The 17,856-nt window shown below is 48.6% G+C and overlaps 2 protein-coding genes across 6 annotated transcripts in view; both read left to right on the top strand.

Moving 5' to 3' along the window:
* The window catches only part of LOC137431828 (receptor tyrosine-protein kinase erbB-4), a 199,243-nt gene that overhangs the window by 45,775 nt on the left and 135,612 nt on the right, over window positions 1–17,856 (top strand). The window contains exon 1 of one of the 5 annotated variants that reach the window (XM_078782539.1): window positions 5,854–5,987. The exons of the other annotated variants lie outside the window; for them this stretch is intronic. The gene's annotated coding sequence lies outside the window, so the exon portion shown is untranslated. Of the gene's footprint in view, window positions 1–5,853; window positions 5,988–17,856 lie in introns of those variants that run through there. 5 annotated transcript variants of the gene reach the window in all.
* The window catches only part of LOC144893031 (uncharacterized), a 264,881-nt gene continuing 247,674 nt past the window's right edge, over window positions 650–17,856 (top strand). The window contains exon 1 of the mRNA XM_078782544.1: window positions 650–2,811. Within this exon, the coding sequence (XP_078638670.1) occupies window positions 758–2,800 (2,043 nt within the window). The 5' untranslated portion in view covers window positions 650–757 and the 3' untranslated portion in view covers window positions 2,801–2,811. The remainder of the gene's footprint in view (window positions 2,812–17,856) is intronic.

Raw genomic sequence — 17,856 nt, 5'->3', positions numbered from 1 at the left:
ATAAAAAGGTGTTATTCATCAGTCATGCCATGTACCAATGTCATGTCGAAGCGCCACTCCAACTCAAGAAGTCAGGGGGGCAGGAATTTGTTCAGGGTGCCACCGGCTATAGCTCACCGACTCTTCGTGGAGGACACCATGGGATCTTTAACTTCCGCCAACTAATGAGACATCCAATTTAACGTCCATCCGAAGGATGGATGGCACATGCATTGATGGATCCCGCTGCCTGTGAATCACAGGATGACAGTTTATAGCTGTGTCAGGATTCAAACCCAGGCTAGATAGCTTACAGGTGAGAGTGTGCACCTCAAGGCCACCCTGCCAGCCCATTTCCCCTTGTGGTGTTTGATCTCACGTTTCAAAATGTATTTTCCTCCCTCTTTGTGATCATTAAAAAAGTTATCAACAGAACAACAGGAATATATAGTAAGGGAAACATATGAAAATCTGTTAACTAAATTGTTACCAAAAAATTTCTTCACCAATATGTTTGTAAAGGTGTGTAATAACATGTGTTAAAATGTTGAAGGTCAACTCCCGTGGGAAACCCAGAAAAAAAGCTGTTGAATTCGGGTACCGAAAAATTATTTTCGAGAATTTATATATTTTTAAATCGGCCCTTAAGTAACTTATGAGGGGTCAAATAAGGGTTTTTCATGATTCTGAGTTGATTGTTAACATTTATATTTCACCACAGACACTCCTTTGTGGAAAAATAATTTCTAAATATATCTCATTTTCTACTTTGCAGGACATGGAGTCTAGCAATATGGATGAAGACGTTACTCCACCTGTGCTCAATTGCTTCATCTGTGCACGCTCGGATACACCAGCTGAAAGGCTCATACAGGCAACTCCAAAGGGATACTCAACTTTATTGAAACAAGCAGAAACTGTCGAAAATGTTACTGTTGTGGAACGTATGAAGGAGGCTCAAAAGGAAGGAAAACTGAGGTACCACCAGAAGTGTAAAAATGATCTGTACAACAACTTTGTTGCAACCACCAAGAAGTCAGCTCAAGCATCAAAGGCAGAGAAAGAGTCATCAAAGTTGAAGAGAAGACGCACTACTTGTGAGTTCAGTTCATCAACTGGCTGCAGTTCTAGAAGATCACAGTCAGTTGACCTCCTGTATAAGGATGTATGCATTCTTTGCAACCAACCAGCCCAGCTCTACAAAAATAATCCAGCACAAGCTAGAAAGAAATACAGAGTGCCAGATAATTTGACTGCAGATACACTGAAGGCAAGCTTGCTGAAGACAGCACGGAGTCGCGGGGATGACTGGGGCACTGAAGTCACTGGACGCCTGGAAGGGATCAACGACTTGGTAGCAGAAGAAACACTGTACCATTTGCGATGCAAACTTATGTTTGCGAGAGGTGACAGTTTGTCCAAGACTGATGAGGAAGGAAAAAGGAAGAGAGGACAGAGGAGTATTGATGAGGAGCGAGAGGCAGTTTTTATTGAATTCTGCGAATGGTTAGACTCAGAATTAGAGCATGGGGTAATGAACATGGACCAAGTCCATGAAAAGCTGCAGGAGTTTGATCAGTCACCAGAGAAGAGCCTTTCTTATTCAAAGCATTGGCTAAAGATAAAACTTCTAGAGAAATACGAAGACACCTTGTATTTCACAACACAGGAAAGAAGGGCAGGTGTACTCTGTCTCAAAGATGGCACCGACAATATTCTGCGAGGGCATCATGCTAATCTTGACCATGGAGATGAGAAGACTCAGATCATAAAGACGGCACTCAAGTTCATATCCAATGATATTGCCTTGATTGATTTAGGTCCAAAGTCATACCCCACCACACACAGTATGACTGACATCGATAGTCAGCTGACACTTGTTCCTGCAAGCCTTCAGATGTTCTTGAGACCGATTGTCAAGACAGACGAAAGAGTTGCCGTTTGGGGGCAGAATTTTATTAAGGCCTGTCGACCTCGGTCTGGAGTATTGCCACACCAAATGGGGCTTGCCATACAACTTGATCATAGATTTGGGTCAAAATGGATGCTCAACAAGTTCCACCGGCTGGGATACACTGAGTCTTACACGGAGACACAAAACTACAAATACTGCTTCCTTAATAGTAGGAGTGGAGATGATGTTCCAGATACTTCTGGCACTCTTGACACCATTGTGGAGGAAACCGATGAACAGATCAATGATGAGGTTGCGGTTGATGCTGCGCTTGAGGATCAATCAGTGATGACAGCCAAAGTGCCAGCCAGTGAAAGTGAATTGTCAAGTAATGATCAGGTGGTCTTTATGGAGGTTGGGGAAACAAACAATGCAGTCACTCAGTTTGTTGGAGACAATATAGATTTAAACATTGTCTCTATTCACAGAAACACTCCCTTTCACTCAATGGGTTGTATCGAAGTCACCTCTCCGGCACCACCTTTGCCAGATCCACAGACAACAGCAGCTTTCCCCCGGGTGAAGTTGAAGACACTCGACAAAGCTAAGATCCTGAGAGGAACTGAAGTAAAGATTATTCCATTTACGAACAGGAAACAGATAGGAACGAACGCGATCATGTTTCTCCCCCTCGCTGAGCTTTCCTCCTCCCTGGCTCATGATCAGCCACTCCTCACTCCAGGTGACACACTCTGGGCAGCGGGGTGGGTGATCAAAGCCAACGATCCTGAGTTCCCACACTCCAACTGGAATGGCTGGATGAAGAGAATCCATGCTAATGATGCAAAGCAGAGCACACAGATCGAGTTCCTCCCAGTTATTGAAGGAGACCCTAATGACCTCAACACCATCAACACCAACTCTTGAGTATTACATATGTATGTGAAATAAAAGCTACTTTGTGTGTAAATGTAAAAGTGAAAATATAAATGTTAACAATCAACTCAGAATCATGAAAAACCCTTATTTGACCCCTCATAAGTTACTTAAGGGCCGATTTTAAAAAATAAAAATTCTCGAAAATAATTTTTCGGTACCCGAATTCAACAGCTTTTTTTCTGGGTTTCCCACGGGAGTTGAACTTCAACATTTTAACACATGTTATTACACACCTTTACAAACATGTTGGTGAAGAAATTTTTTGGTAACAATTTAGTTAACAGATTTGTGAAATATCTCATAAAATGCCCTTACTAATAACCATGGATTGAGAGATCCACATTTCATACGGTATATTAATTGTTTGGCTGATGCCACCATGAATGGATCGCTCAATTAGATGCCAATGTGAGGCCTTATCCCACTTTCCATCGAGGTGATACATATTTCATCGAGTTGTTGTTACTTTTGTTATTGCTTTTTGAATTTGCTACTTTGTGAGCAACACAGCCTTCAAATTAAGCCTCTTGCCATGTAGCCCTGCTATTGAAAATATGCACAAAGTTGGCATTCGGCACCGCATGAGGCATCAAGTGCACCATCAATGCCAACCTGTGAGGTATAGCACGGATATTTATTTCCGGGAGTCAGCACAATGGACTGCTATTGCAACATACAACTGTGAGCTTTTACTGCAATCCATCAAGTTTTCAGATACAGATGGTGGGTCAGATATGGTCAGATGTTGATTCGAGTTAAAATGTGACTTCAGTTCAAAGTGAGAGTGCGACAAAACAACGCTGTGGCCCTGTCCCAGTGATAAAAATAAAAAAAATTCTACGTATTTACTTTGATCGTTGTAAAGATTGCAGGTTCAAATTCCACTCCACTCTGGGGACAACTACTGTACATGTATAATTAACGAGACTGATCTACTGTGCCTTTGGAACTTTTGTGTTGAAAGTACCTTCGTGTGGTTCCCATGAGTCTTTATGCTTACAAGTATCAATCTCTTTAATTAAATACAATTGTAAGTAAATGATCACATCACACCAGTAAGACTATTTTTACATGCAATTGCAAAACAAAATACAACTGCAAGCAGTAATGAAAGGCTTCCAGGCAATATGGCTGCCAAACCATGTGACTGATGACATAGTAGTTTTCCACATGTCTTCCCCATGTCTTTATGCTCGTACAGTATGTTTAAAGTTTCACATCGATCGGTTAACCGGTTTCAGAGAAATATTTTTGACCATTTTCCTTCAATCTAATCTAGCTGCCAAACCATGTGACTGATGACGTCATCGTTGTCAAAAAAGTTTCCCCATTCATAGTTGATCATGTTTGAAAAGTTTCATATCGATCGGTTGAGCGGTTTTGGAGAAGATTTTTGAAATTTCATTTTAAAATACAATATGGCCACCAAATCATGTGACCGATGTTTTTTTGCACACTTGTATCCCCATCGGTAGTGTTCAGCACTTTCAGAAAAAGATTGTTAAAGATTTTCGATAAATCCAAGATGGCAGCCAAAAAAGGTCAAATTTCAAAAACAAAATTTGTCAAGCATTAGTTTACATAGGTATATATATGATCAGTAAAATTTTCTTAGAGCTAGCTATAGCGGTTTTCTTGGAATAGTCTCCACACTTTTGCTTAGAATAATAATAAAAATATTTACAAGAACAATATTTACACCACAGTTGGAACCTTACTGGAAGCCTAATAAAGAAATTCTGATAACTTTTGTCCTCGGTGGCTTTAATAAAATAAACCTATTTATTTGTTTTTACCTGTAACTTGGCACAGGTCTACAATAGCTCTGCATGGTTGTTCTTGTTGTTGTGTTCCTCTTCTTCTCCTTCTTCTCCTTCTTCTTCTTCTTCTTCCTCATGGGGGTCGATTTTTTTATTTTTTTTTATTTTTTATGTGCAACCACTGGTCGGACAGCTGCCAAGCCCTACCCACTTTTGTCGCACAACTCCCCCCACAATGGCACCAAGCCAAAATAATATGCCCACCAACTTGGTTTTTTGGTTGGCTGAAGAAGAACCAAGAACCACCTTTGGAGGCCATTTTTCCCCGCAGAGCAGGGGATGGCCTTTTTTTGGGCACCGTGGTCCCCTTTTTGAAGCAATGTTTTATAGCCGGATGCCCTTCCTGCCGCCAACCCTGTTAGTCGCCTCTTGCGACACACAGGGAATTACCAGTGAACTGGTGCTCAATTTGCCGACCTCAGAAGGATGACAGGCTGAGTTAACCCTCCTGGTGTTAATTCAGCGATCAACCGGGATTTGAACCCAGGATCCTAGGATCCCAAGCCCGCACCCTAACCGCTAAGCCAACACCAGGCTGAATGGCTGATAGGCTGATAATATTACAGGAGGAGGGGCCTCTGCTGATTATACACTACCTTGGTTTATTGCATCAGATTTGCATTGGCTTTGTTTGGGTCGAGCATTACTCACGATGATGAGCTCCAAAAAATTGATTTGATGTCTCATAAAAATTATTAGCAAGGTTTAATTATGTCAGCACGCACGATATGCACCTCCCTAAAAAAAATCGTTACACAATTTTTGAACGGCCCCGAATTGGGGTTAAGCAATCTGTGACAAGTCAGCTCATTCTGATATAACTGTGGCAAGGCGGACATGGATGAGAGGTGCCGAGTTAATCTTTTAATAGTGCATTCAATGTGTTTCCCAATCACGCTTTATCTTTCAAAAGTGATTAAAATTTCCCATTCAGCCCATGACTGGATTTTTTTGCAGGCTGTGACCACAATGCGGTCATTCTTGTTACACCTGGCTTTACTCCACAGTGTGCATCCATGATCAAAATAATTCCTTTATGCAAACCTAGCATTACCTTTTTCTTCTTTTGTGTGTAACATGTGACTGTTACTTGCATCACTGCAAAGGAATGCGGCTCTACCACTGATGCACTCAGTATCCCTGATGAGGACATGGCGAAAACTCGCCTCCTATGCCAAAAGATACTGTGAGATATTGAGCATTCCCCGATTATTCTTGCAGATGGGACACCTGGCTTAACGTCCCTTCGATGGATGGCTCACTCTGTGATGTCACGTCCTCCCTGTGATCCAAGCCAATCTGACAGTTGATAGCCGGGGCAGGAATCAAACCCAGACGTCCAGACATCTCCAAAGGTACTGTATATACAGTCACGTGAAAAAGTAAGTACACCCCATGTAAAGTTTTGACTTTTTCAACATATTTCAACATGCAGCTATTTGATCTTCATTTCAACAATATTGAGAGATAAAGGTGATATAATATAACAAATATCATGAAACATTTATATTTTGTAGTCCATTGTATAATTTAAATAAACATAAATGCAAATTTCGCATGTGGAAAAAGTAAGTACACCCCTACATTTATCACTACTTCAAATACTTAAAATTAGAATCAGGTGCACCAGCTCAGATGCAAATAATTAGAACATCGTTAGAGAGGATCTTGGAGGAACCTGTCTTATTCAAACCTCAGACATTTTTTTTTTTTTTTTTTTGTATACAATATCGAGGCTCGTGAAAAGAGCTAACATTAATCACACAAAAAGTCAAACCGACACACAAAACACAAAAAAAAAGGGGAGCGGCAGACAGGATGGGGTGAGGGGGAACGACACAAACACAACATTTGAGAGCAGGGACATCGGGAGGACTTGGGGGGAGGTGGGAGAGGTATAAAACATATGAACACTGCAAGGACTCTGGGGTGAATTACCGGGGGTAGAAAAGATCAAGGTTTTCGATGGGGGAAGATAAGAGATGGTGGTGAACAGCTGTTTTAAATACCTGGAGGGAGGAGTGGGATTGAAGGGAGTGGGGGAGTTTGTTCCAGAGGCGGGAGAAAAGGGGAATCAAAGAGTGAAGGTGAGCAGAGAGCCTAGATTTTGGCAGTTTAACCATAAGAGGGTTGCAGGCAGATCTTGTGCGACCTGAAGGAATATTGGGGGGACAGAGCACAGAGAGAGCTGGGGGAGCAAGGCCGGAGAGGAGTCGGTAGAAGACAGAAAGACCGCCTGCGGTGAGTGAGTGAAAGGCCCTCGGAGTTGACTTCATCTCATTAGTTTCATCTTCATGACATTTAGTTTGGTTTGCTCTTTGCTGTTGAAGCGTGCGGCGTCACCATGCCTAGATCAAAAGAGCTCTCGGATGCATTCAGAAAGAAGGTTATAGATGCTTATGAGTCTGGGAAGGGATTTTAAAAGATCTGCAAACAATTTGAAATCAATCATTCGACTGTCCGGAAGATCATCTACAAGTGGAGAAGATTCCAAACAACTGCCAACTTGTTCAGGTCAGGACACCCTAGCAAGTTCAGCCCGAGAGCAGACCGCAAGATGCTGAAAGAAGTCTCTAAGAACCCCAGAATGTCATCACGGGACCTACAGGTAGCTCTTGCCACTGTTGATATCAAAGTGCACGAGTCTACCATGAGAAAGAGGCTCCACAAATTTGATCTACATGGGAGGTGTGCTAGGAGGAAGCCTTTGCTGTCCAGAAAGAACATCAGGGCAAGACTAAAGTTTGCTAATGAACACCAAGGCAAAGACCAGCACTTCTGGAACAATGTGCTCTGGACAGATGAGTCAAAGGTGGAGCTATTTGGCCACAGTACCAGAAGACTTGTTTGGCAAAAACAAAAGACAGCATTTGACCACAAGAACCTGATACAAACTGTAAAGCATGGTGGTGGAAATATTATGGTTTGGGCAGCTTTGCTGCATCAGGGCCTGGGCAGCTCACCCTCATAGAATCCACGATGAATTTTTCATTGTACCAGAGGGTGCTTGAGGATAATGTGAGGCCATCTGTCGGAAAGTTGAGCTCAACCGAAGGTGGACCTTGCAACATGACAATGACCCCAAACATACCAGTAAATCCACCAAGGAATGGCTGAAAAGAAATAAATGGAGGTTCTGGAATGGCCAAGTCAAAGCTCTGATCAAAATCCCATCGAGATGTTGTGGGGGGATCTGAAACGAGCTGTTCATGCAATTGTGCATGCTTGCAACAATTTTTTGTTGAATAAATTATTGCAAAGTCAACTTGTCATTGTTTTTTGTTCAATTAGATCACCTTTATCTATAGATACCGTTTAAATGAAGATCAAATATTGATATGTCCACATATGTTAAAAAGATTTTTAAAACATTTCATGGGGTGTACTTACTTTTTCCACATGCGAAATTTGCATTTATGTTTATTTAAATTATACAATGGACTACAAAATGTAAATGTTTCATGATATTTGTTATATTATATCACCTTTATCTATCAATATTGTTGAAATGAAGATCAAATAGCTGTATGTTGAAATATGTTGAAAAAGTCAAAAATTTACCTGGGGTGTACTTACTTTTTCACGTGACTGTATGTATATGTGTGTGTGAGTATGTATGTGTATATATATATATATATATATATATATATATATATATATACATATATATATATATATATATATATATATATATATATATATATATATATATATATATATATATATATATATATATATTGTTACAGACACGACTTTGATGTTATGGTGGGCCGAGCGGAATGGCCGCCGTGTCCGCACAAGTTACCCGATTATACTCGAACCTTGGCCGAGTCGCGCTACGCTAGATCAATGAAGGAAAAGGACACAACGGCTGGGATTAAAATGACACGACACCAGGGATACGGTTCTCAAGACCTCCGGAGGAGGTTATATTATGGCGGAAGGTTAGATTACAGGAATGAGAGGGACAGCATAGGAAGATAGGCACTTAAACACGGTCTTATACTAGCCCCGACAGACGACAGATAAACAGGACAAAACGGACTCACACGGGGATTGATGGCAAGGAAAGCGGGCAGTCGATGGCTCAAGGTGCACCTTGGCTCAGGGGCAAAATCGACCCGGTCCAGTCCAAAGATGCGGGGAGGTCGCTCAGCGCTCGGAGGTCGCGACTTTGTCTTCTCAAGCTGGGGGCGCATCTGACGTCACGTCCGGTAAGTCGCTGCGTATATCCGGCGGGGAGTGACACGCCCTCGGCTCGTTAGCTCCGCCCCAGATGGAATCGGCCCGTTGCTTCTCATTGGGTGCGGGGGTTACCGGCTCCGCCCTTGACGAGGGGCCGACAGGCAGCCCCTTCGTGGTAACCCCGTCGGCGCACATGGGTAATGGCGGCTAACCGAGCCGGAGTGAGGACGCACACTCCCCGCGCCGCGCCGCCCCCATTTCCTCTGTTGTTGTAGTTGTAGTTGTTGTTGTTGTTGTTGTTGTAGTTGTTGTTGTTGCATGGGGAAGATGGGAGGAGGTAAGGGGAGGTCCTAAACTCACTACTGGTGCCATACAATCACATTCTGGTGCAACGAAGAGTCAGAATTAATGGAAACGAGTCCTTAACTGACATAGACTAAGAATAACTAGCAAGATGTCCGAAAGTTGTCTACGTGAGATGCGGTGGACCTGGGCACGACATTTAATGGGGGAAAAAGGGGAAGGTCGGTTCTACAGAGTGTTATTTACAGGCAATGGGACTAGGGAATGGGGGATTGGGGATAGTTGGGGAGTATTGGGGAAATAGGGGAATATTTACAAGCGGATATGGAGGCCAAATGCCATATCCGCAACATTGCACCCTTCTCTACCCTCGGGGCGTCCCGACCCGATAAATTTTTACCTATTTTAGTGTGGCACTCAGATGTAGTTCCCTCTACTATTAACTCTACCCTGAGTGCGACAGTTTTACAGATATTCACAAATGAGTAAATATGTCCCCCTGCGACGTTGCACCCTTCTCCTCACAAAAACACGCCCACAGGATAACCGAATCGCGGAAAGAATTCTCAAACTAAACATACAGCCGGTAGGGAGCATTATTTACAAGACTACGCTGATATTTACACCACGATCCAGGACCTGTTTTTGGAGGAACACATGCAGATGTTATGCATAGAGAGAGCACGCATGCCAGCATCGATACACCAACCCACGAGTGCTCTGTGGCCTTACGGCCTTTAATAATGTGCAGAGCACCCCTTCCCAGCACCAAAAGCACCACCCCATCACACAGTCAGCACCATCCGGTGCACCAATAAAGTGTTTATAAATCACCGGTGGTGTCGCAGCCGGCCGATGTTCTGCCGCTGGTCTTGCCTTTGTGTGGTGCGCTTGGCCTTCGTACTTCTTTCAAAAATAAAGAAAGACGCCAACCGCGTCCATTTCTTTATTGTGGCCGTCAGGGGGCCAACTATAAGTGGTTCACCTGTATGGCATAGGTGCCACATTGACCTATAGGTCCATCCACGGGTGGTGCTTGGCCGCAAAAGAACTGCGGTCCATTGTGGGTGGCCACCAACATTGCGGTCCATATGGTGTATCGATCCAGGCAGCAAGCAGCGAAAGTGCAGGCCCACAACTGCGTAGCCAGCACCTCTCTCTCCTCTCTCTCTACCCCAAAGCCAGATCCTCGGAGGTGGGAGACAAAAGAAGCAGACAAGTGAGTAAGGTGGTAAGGGCACAAAAGTGCACGCAATATAAGATGATGCACACTGGGGGCACATGGGAACCAGGTGAGACAGGTACGTTCCTACCGTACGCCCCCCCCCCCCCCCCCCCACCAGGTAACCTACATGGCCCCTCCCTTACCCCTTGCTGTATCCACAAAACACAACACTACCCATAAACATCTACTTTACAAATCAACAAACATCCCTACTGTCTTCCCCGTTCCTCCCATAAACCAAATTCGTCTTCTCTCCCGCCTAACCAATCAAATTTGCCATTTTCAACTCAACATCATAATTTGCCATCTCCAACTCAACATCAAAATTTGCCATTACCAATTCATCATCAGTCCCTCCTAGGGAGGGAGAGATGGAATCACCCCAATGTCTCATCCACGTCGTGATGCGTCTCACAAATCCAACAGCAGTCCTTACTTCCTGCAACACAAAACAAAGAAAACACAGGTGTGGAGTCATCATCATCACCACAGGCAAGTGGCTGCGTATGGTGCGACAGGTTCATCAATCCTAACTATTTCCTAAATGACTTTAACACACTTTACACTACCCGGGGTCTTTCTCCTGCCAAACCATTGGCCCTCTTACACTATGGGTTCTAAAAACCAATGCCCATTGACCAAACTGTGGTGCTTTTCAATTTGGGGTCTCACTCCCCCGATTCATCTCCCGGTGCCCTCGCACAATTTCTGGGCTGTGGCGTGTACCTCTCCCAGCGGGTCTACCCACCTGCACACCTCCACCACTGCAGTTGCCTCCGAGCTTACCTGCTCCTTACCCTAACCTAACTACCTGGGGAAGGCCCTCTGGCGCTCTCCCCACTCGGTGCCCTCTCTGGCACTGGGCTGCCCGATCCACACCCGGGATCCTCAGGCACCCACTCACAACTACCGGCTCCCAGAGCCCACCTGCGGCTTCACCTGGCCGACATCCTCACAGTGGTGGAGTGCCCAACCAACTACACACACTAACAGGCTACACGCCCAGCCATTTCCACAACACTAATGCACCCATCCACAATACCATTCTGCAACCGCACCACAGATGCCAATATCCAACCACAATTTACCTATACCCTCTACCTAACACTTACACTACCCGCCCCGGGTACTCGTGAAAGGGGTCCACTCTTCCCCCATCCACACCTTCGCACCATGCACACCACTCCGTACCACTTACTCCAACTCTCTCCACACACCTGTACCTGCACACCTGTGCTCTCACACCTGGTGCCACCTGCACCCTTCTCTCCCCAAGCGCATTCGCGCTGATCCACACACTCACTACTCATCCACTGCTCCACACACCTGTCCAGTTGCACACCTGTGCAATCACACCTGTTCAATTCTCACACAGCATCATCTCATCTAACTACTCCCCTCTGAAACTTGCGCTTCCCAGTCGTCCCTTTAAACTATTGCGCTCCCACGTCATTATAATCCACACTAATCTACCTGCGTCCCCACTACAGGTATCAGTCACTAACTAAACTTAACGTTACCTAATGTCACCTTCGCTAGATCCCTACAATATAACCTAACCCACCCGGGCTAGTTTTCACTGCCATCAACCCCATAAGCTATTGCTCCTTTGCCCCCACCATATGGGAAGGGTGGCAAGGATGCCACCCTTACCCACCGGGCCCATCGCTCCTCAATCCCCCAGTCCTCTGGCACTAATAAGCCCCCCTTATTCAGAGGTACTGGGTCCCGCCTCGGCATCTAAAGCCGAGGCAATCCACGGGGGCGCCTGCTCGCCGGTGTAAGGTCTTATCCGGTCGGCGTGGACGATCCGAGGGAGGGCTCGTGGCCCCATTTTGATCTTAATGACCACATCACAGATTTGCGACAGGACGACTCCTGGGCCTTGCCAGGGGGAGGTGAGTTTTGGGCACCTTCCCTTCCGTCTCCGGGGATTAAAGAACCAAATCTTCATCCCCGGAGCGTATTGACTCCTCTGGCTCCGGTCGTCGTACCTGCGCTTCATCTTTTCCCCCGCCAGATGGAGTTGGCGGCGGGCGAAGGCATGGACTAGCTCCATGCCTTCCTCTAGGTGACGTGCGTACCCCTCCCTCGGCGGGTTAACCACTGTGTCTGGCACGGGACCGCATAGCAAGTCGGCGGGAGCCCGTAACTCCCGCCCATACATAAGCAACGCTGGACTGCATGCGGTGGCCCCGTGCTGGCTGGTTCGGTAGGCCATAAGCAAATAAGGGAGATGTTCGTCCCAGTCATCCTGACGGGTGGCGGTGAACAGTGCCAGTTGTTGTATCAATGTTCTGTTGAACCGTTCCACCATCCCGTCAGATTGTGGCCGCAAGGGCGTGGTTCTTGTTTTCCGAATTGACAGGAGACTGCACACATCTTTTAGCAATTTGCTCTCAAAATTTCGTCCCTGGTCGGTGTGCAACTCCTGTGGAATCCCATGCCGGCACACAAATCCTTCCACGAAGGCCTGCGCTACCACCCCTGCTTCTTGGTTGGGGAGGGCGTAGGCCTCCGGCCACTTGGTGAAGTAGTCCATCACAACGAGGATGTACTTATTACCTAGGCGGGTGCGGGGTAGTGGGCCTAGGATATCCATGGCCACCCGCTCTAGGGGGGCCCCCACCTGGTGTAATTGAAGGGGGGCCCTCATCCTCCGTGCTGGTCCCTTTTTGGCAGTACAGGCGTCGCATCTCCGACACCAGTCCTGTATGTCGCGCCCCATATTCACCCAATAAAACCTCTGGCGTACCCGCGATATTGTCTTTGTCCTGCCCAAATGGCCGCCGGAGCGGGTACCATGCACCTGTTGCAATATGACGTTCTTGAATTTGTCAGGGACTATCACCAGCCAGGAAGTCCTATCAGAGGGAACCTCCACCCACTTGCGATACAAGATGTTATCCTTCAATTCCAGGGTCTGCCACTGAGCCCAATATGCCTTTGTTTGTGCCCCGAGGGGGTGACCTCTTCCCCCTTTGGTCTTTGCCCCAATTTGACCCAATTGAACACTGGCCCCAGGACAGGATCCTCCTGCTGGGCCGTGCTCCATGCCAAAGTTCCGAATTCCTCGTCCGCGGTTAGTGGCAAAATTGGCCCTCTCACCCGGGTTGCCCGGACGACGAGAATCGGGGCAGAATCGCCCAATTGCTCCCTCTCCTCGTGTCTCGCACAAAATTTACAGTTTTCCCCCAGACAAGGACGCCGAGAGAGTGCGTCCGCATTACCATGGGCCTTCCCGGCCCTATGGGCCACATCAAAATCGTACTGCTGCAACTTTTCCAACCACCTTGCAATTTGGCCCTCCGGTTCCTTGAACCGAAGGAGCCATTGCAAGGAGGAATGGTCAGTTCTAACCAAAAATTTCCGCCCGTACAGGTACGGGTGAAAATGGTTCATGGCAGCCAGCATGGCCAATAACTCTTTGCGAGTGACGCAATAATTTCGCTCGGGCCTACTTAAGGCCCGACTATAGTAACCAATCACTCTCTCCACGCCCTCCTGTGTCTGAGACAAAACTGCGCCCAATCCTTCCTGGCTCGCATCCGTGTCCAGGGTAAATGTCCCGTCACTAGTGGGGTAAGCTAGAAGGGGTGCGGATGTTAGACACCCCTTCAATTTTTGGAAGGCCTCGTGGCACTCCCGTGTCCAATTAAATCGCGTCCCCTTCTCCGTAAGCCGGTGGAGGGGACGGGCCAACTCCGCAAATTTCGCCACAAAGCGCCGGTAGTAGGAGCAGAGTCCCAAAAATCCCCGCACCTCTTTGATGGTACGTGGTGCGGGCCACTCCTCTACCGCTTTAATTTTGTCTGGGTCCGTTTTTACCCCCTCGCGGCCGATCACGTGACCTAGATAGGCCACCTCTCTTGCAAACAAAGTGCACTTACTCGGGTTCAGCTTCAACCCTGCCTGTCTGAGGCACCCGAACACCTGGTCCAAATTAGCTACTGCCTGGGGGAACGTTTGGGCATGTACCAGGACGTCATCCAGGTACACCAGGCATGACTGCCATGGCATGCCGCCTAGTACATGCTCCATCAATCTTTCAAAGGTGGCGGGGGCGTTACACAAACCAAACGGCATCACAGTAAACTGATACAGTCCCTTACCTGTGGAAAATGCCGTTTTCTCCTTCCCTGCCCTATCCATCTCCACCTGCCAATACCCACTCTTGAGGTCCAAAGTCGAGAACCAATTTGAGCCCGCAACGGCATCGAGGGTGTCATCAATTCTTGGCAGGGGATATGAGTCCTTGAGTGTCACATTGTTTAGCTGGCGATAGTCCACGCAGAACCGCGTGGTCCCATCCTTCTTTTTGACCAGCACAACAGGTGACATCCAAGGACTTCCCGAGGGCTCGATCACGCCTGCGTCGAGCATTTTTTCAACCTGCTCGTCAGCTTCCGCCCTCTTGCTCCAAGGGAGCCGTCGGGCGGCCTGACGAATAGGCCGGGCCTCACCGGTGTGGATCTGATGTTTCACCAGGCCCGTACGTCCAATATCCTCGGTGGACAGGGAGAAGAGGTCCAAATGGGACCCAACCAGTTTGTGTAAGGCCTCCCTCTGGGTACCTCCCAACTCTACGCTACTACGATTTACCATCTCGCAAATGGGATCGGGCCAATTCCTACTTGTTATTGAAGGCTCCCCCCGGGGTCGGCTCGGCTGGACGTTTTCGCCCCTCACTGTCGCGACTTCCTCAACTGGGGTGCAGCCAGCTACCCTCGTGCCCCTTACTATAGTGCGTGGTTCTGTACTCATATTTATTACTCGGACGGCCACTACCGGTCCGTCCGTTTTTACAAGGGTGCGGCCCACGATTAAACCCGGTATGGACTGTGCTGCCACCGGTTCGACCAGGCCGCAGGACTCCTGCCACGTTGGGCGAGCTGCCCACCGGGCCGGCACTATCGCCTCGGCCCTTGGGGGGATGGTCACGGCCTCGGAAGCCTCCAGCTCCGCTCTCTCGGCCGTGCTCACTCCCCCTAACGGCAGCTCTTCTACTCCCACCTGCAGGATCCCCCGGCACAAGTCGATTTTACAGCCGCTGGCAGTCAACAGGTCCAACCCTATTAAACATGGGTCGCACACCTCCGCCACCCAAACATCTATCTCCCTCCTTACCGACCCTAACTTGAGGGTCACAGAACCACGCCCTATGATCGGGGCCGTTACCCCGGTAGCAAGCTGCAAACTATAATTTTGCAGGCGCTGGATCTTATCCCAGCCACCTGCGCTCGAATCAAGGACCACAGGGCTGATGATCGTGGCGCTAGCTCCTGTGTCCACTACGGCGTCTACCCCCACGCCGGCAATTTTGCATCTAATTGTCAGGCTACCGGTTCCAATTTGGCCACAATAAATGACCTGTCGCGTCAATGAGGGCTCTCCTCCATCCTCTTCTGCCGAACACCGCCCTACGTGCCCGACACCTTCTAGTTTCCCGGGGTCTGGCGGGGGGGTGTCTGGGGTCGGCTAACCCGCTCCCCCCTGGGCGGAGTTGAGGACCTCAACCGCCGGGGATCATCCCGGCGCATGGCTCGACAGTGCCGCGCCAGGTGACCCAGACGGTTGCAAGTGTAGCACCTCACCTGGTAAGGTGCTTGTCTCCGGAATTCCAAATTTCCCCCCCTGTAGGTCCGAATTGGATTACCCGCTCGTGGTCCACCGCGGGCCACCTCCGGGGCCGCCTGCCATGGTCCAGGTCCCGCCAGGCGCTGGTCCACCAGCCTCCGGACCATGCCCGCCAGGTCAGGACCCACGTCGGGGGCGGGCCCCCTAAGGGGTCCGCCCTCCATCGGGGGTCCCACCTGGCGGACCGCCATTGCGAAACGCTCGCCCCCCCGGGCCAGGGGCCTCGCTGCTTCCCAACGGGCCGCAGCGTCAGCCGCCTGGCTCAGAGTCTGCGGGCGCCACATGGCGAGCTGTTGCCGGAGCTCAATGTCCGGAAGGGCCTGGATAAAATGGTCCAGCGCCAGGCTTTCCCGGGAATCCGCTGCCATGCTAGCATGTGCGATCCCCACTGCGCGGCGAATGTCGTGGGCAAGTTCCCCGATGGCTTCCTGGGGCTTGCGCTTTCGCAGCGCGAGCTGAGCTTTAACAAGCTCGCTCTGCTGTTCTATGCCGAATCGATTAATTAGGGCATCGCGGAGGGCTGGCAGGGTGAGAGCACCCGCTGGTAATGCCGTCAGCACCTCCGCCGCCGCGCCGCGCAATGCGGCCACCAGGTGTACTCCACCTTCGTCCTCACCCCAACCGTTGCCCTTACACACACAGTCGAACTGCGCCAGGTACGCGCGTAGATCACTCTTGCCGTCATACGGCGCGAGTGGGACCTTGTGGGACCACCTCGTATGTGAGTCGTTGCCCGCCGGCCGGACCCCGTGCGTCGCCCCTTGCGGGGTCAGCGCGGGGCCGAACCGGCCGGGCCCCCACAGTACATTACCCCCAAGGGGCTCTCGTGCCTCCCCGGTCCCTCCAACAACTACCCCTGTTGGTGTCGATGCATGGGTCACACCTCCGCAACCCGCTACCCATTCCATACCACCACAACCTTGCTCACCCACACCTCGCACCTCTCGTTCCATACCCTCCGGACCAGCCATACACCTCACTCTTGGCCTCTCACGAACATCCGGGTCTATCTCGACCCCCAAGCTTATTAAATCACCTGGCGCATCATACGCACGACCATATTGGTCACCACTTACACCGGGTCCTCTTTCTTTTCGCTTCTCCTCCATCACCTGCGAATCCCTCATCCGGTTAATGAGCACATCATCACGATTCGAACACAGACTTTGGACCAATTCTTTTACTTCCTCCTTTATCTCTTTCTTATCCTCTCTCCGTCGCTTTTTAATTTTGCTCACCCCCTCTTCCACTTCTTCTAATTTCTGCTTCACCTCCTTCATCTCCTCGTGCGCCCCTTTAAGTTCTTCCTCTAACTCCACTTTATTTTTTTATATGTGCTCCCGCACCTCCCGCTCTTTAACCTCCATCACCTCTACCACCTTGTTCATTTTTCTCGTCAAGTCCTCATGTACTGTCTGACACTCTTTTTTAATTACCCCTACGTCCTTTTTCATCTCCTTCTGCGTCGATTTTAACCCCTCTATTACCGCTGTGTTCTTCTTTACCTGTTCCCCCAACTCCTTTTGTCCCACTGTCAGTTGTTCTACTCCCAGCGTCAACTCCTCTATACCACCTTGCAATTTTACAGTCCCCTTTCTCACCTCCTTCTCCATGCGCTCCTTACAGTGCCTCACCTCCTCGCGCACTCCTCCGACCTCCTCACTCACTCCTCTTCTGATCTCCTCTCCCATCACTTGCATCTCCTGCCCAGATGCCACCCTCATCTGCTCCATTTCCTCCCTGTGAGCATCCAGTTTGGTTTCTACCCCCATTCTGACCCCCTCTATCTGCTGCCCCATTTGTTTAACTTCCCTTTCCGCTTGGTCCCTCATGTCCCTCAATTTGCCTTCCATACTGTTTTCTAACCCCTCTAA

The sequence above is a fragment of the Myxine glutinosa genome, chromosome 7, assembly GCF_964187855.1.
Source record: "Myxine glutinosa chromosome 7, kmMyxGlut1.1, whole genome shotgun sequence".
In the NCBI taxonomy this organism is placed as follows: domain Eukaryota; kingdom Metazoa; phylum Chordata; class Myxini; order Myxiniformes; family Myxinidae; genus Myxine; species Myxine glutinosa.
Note: the sequence above shows the minus strand (reverse complement) of the source record. Positions and strands in the feature narration are given on the sequence as shown.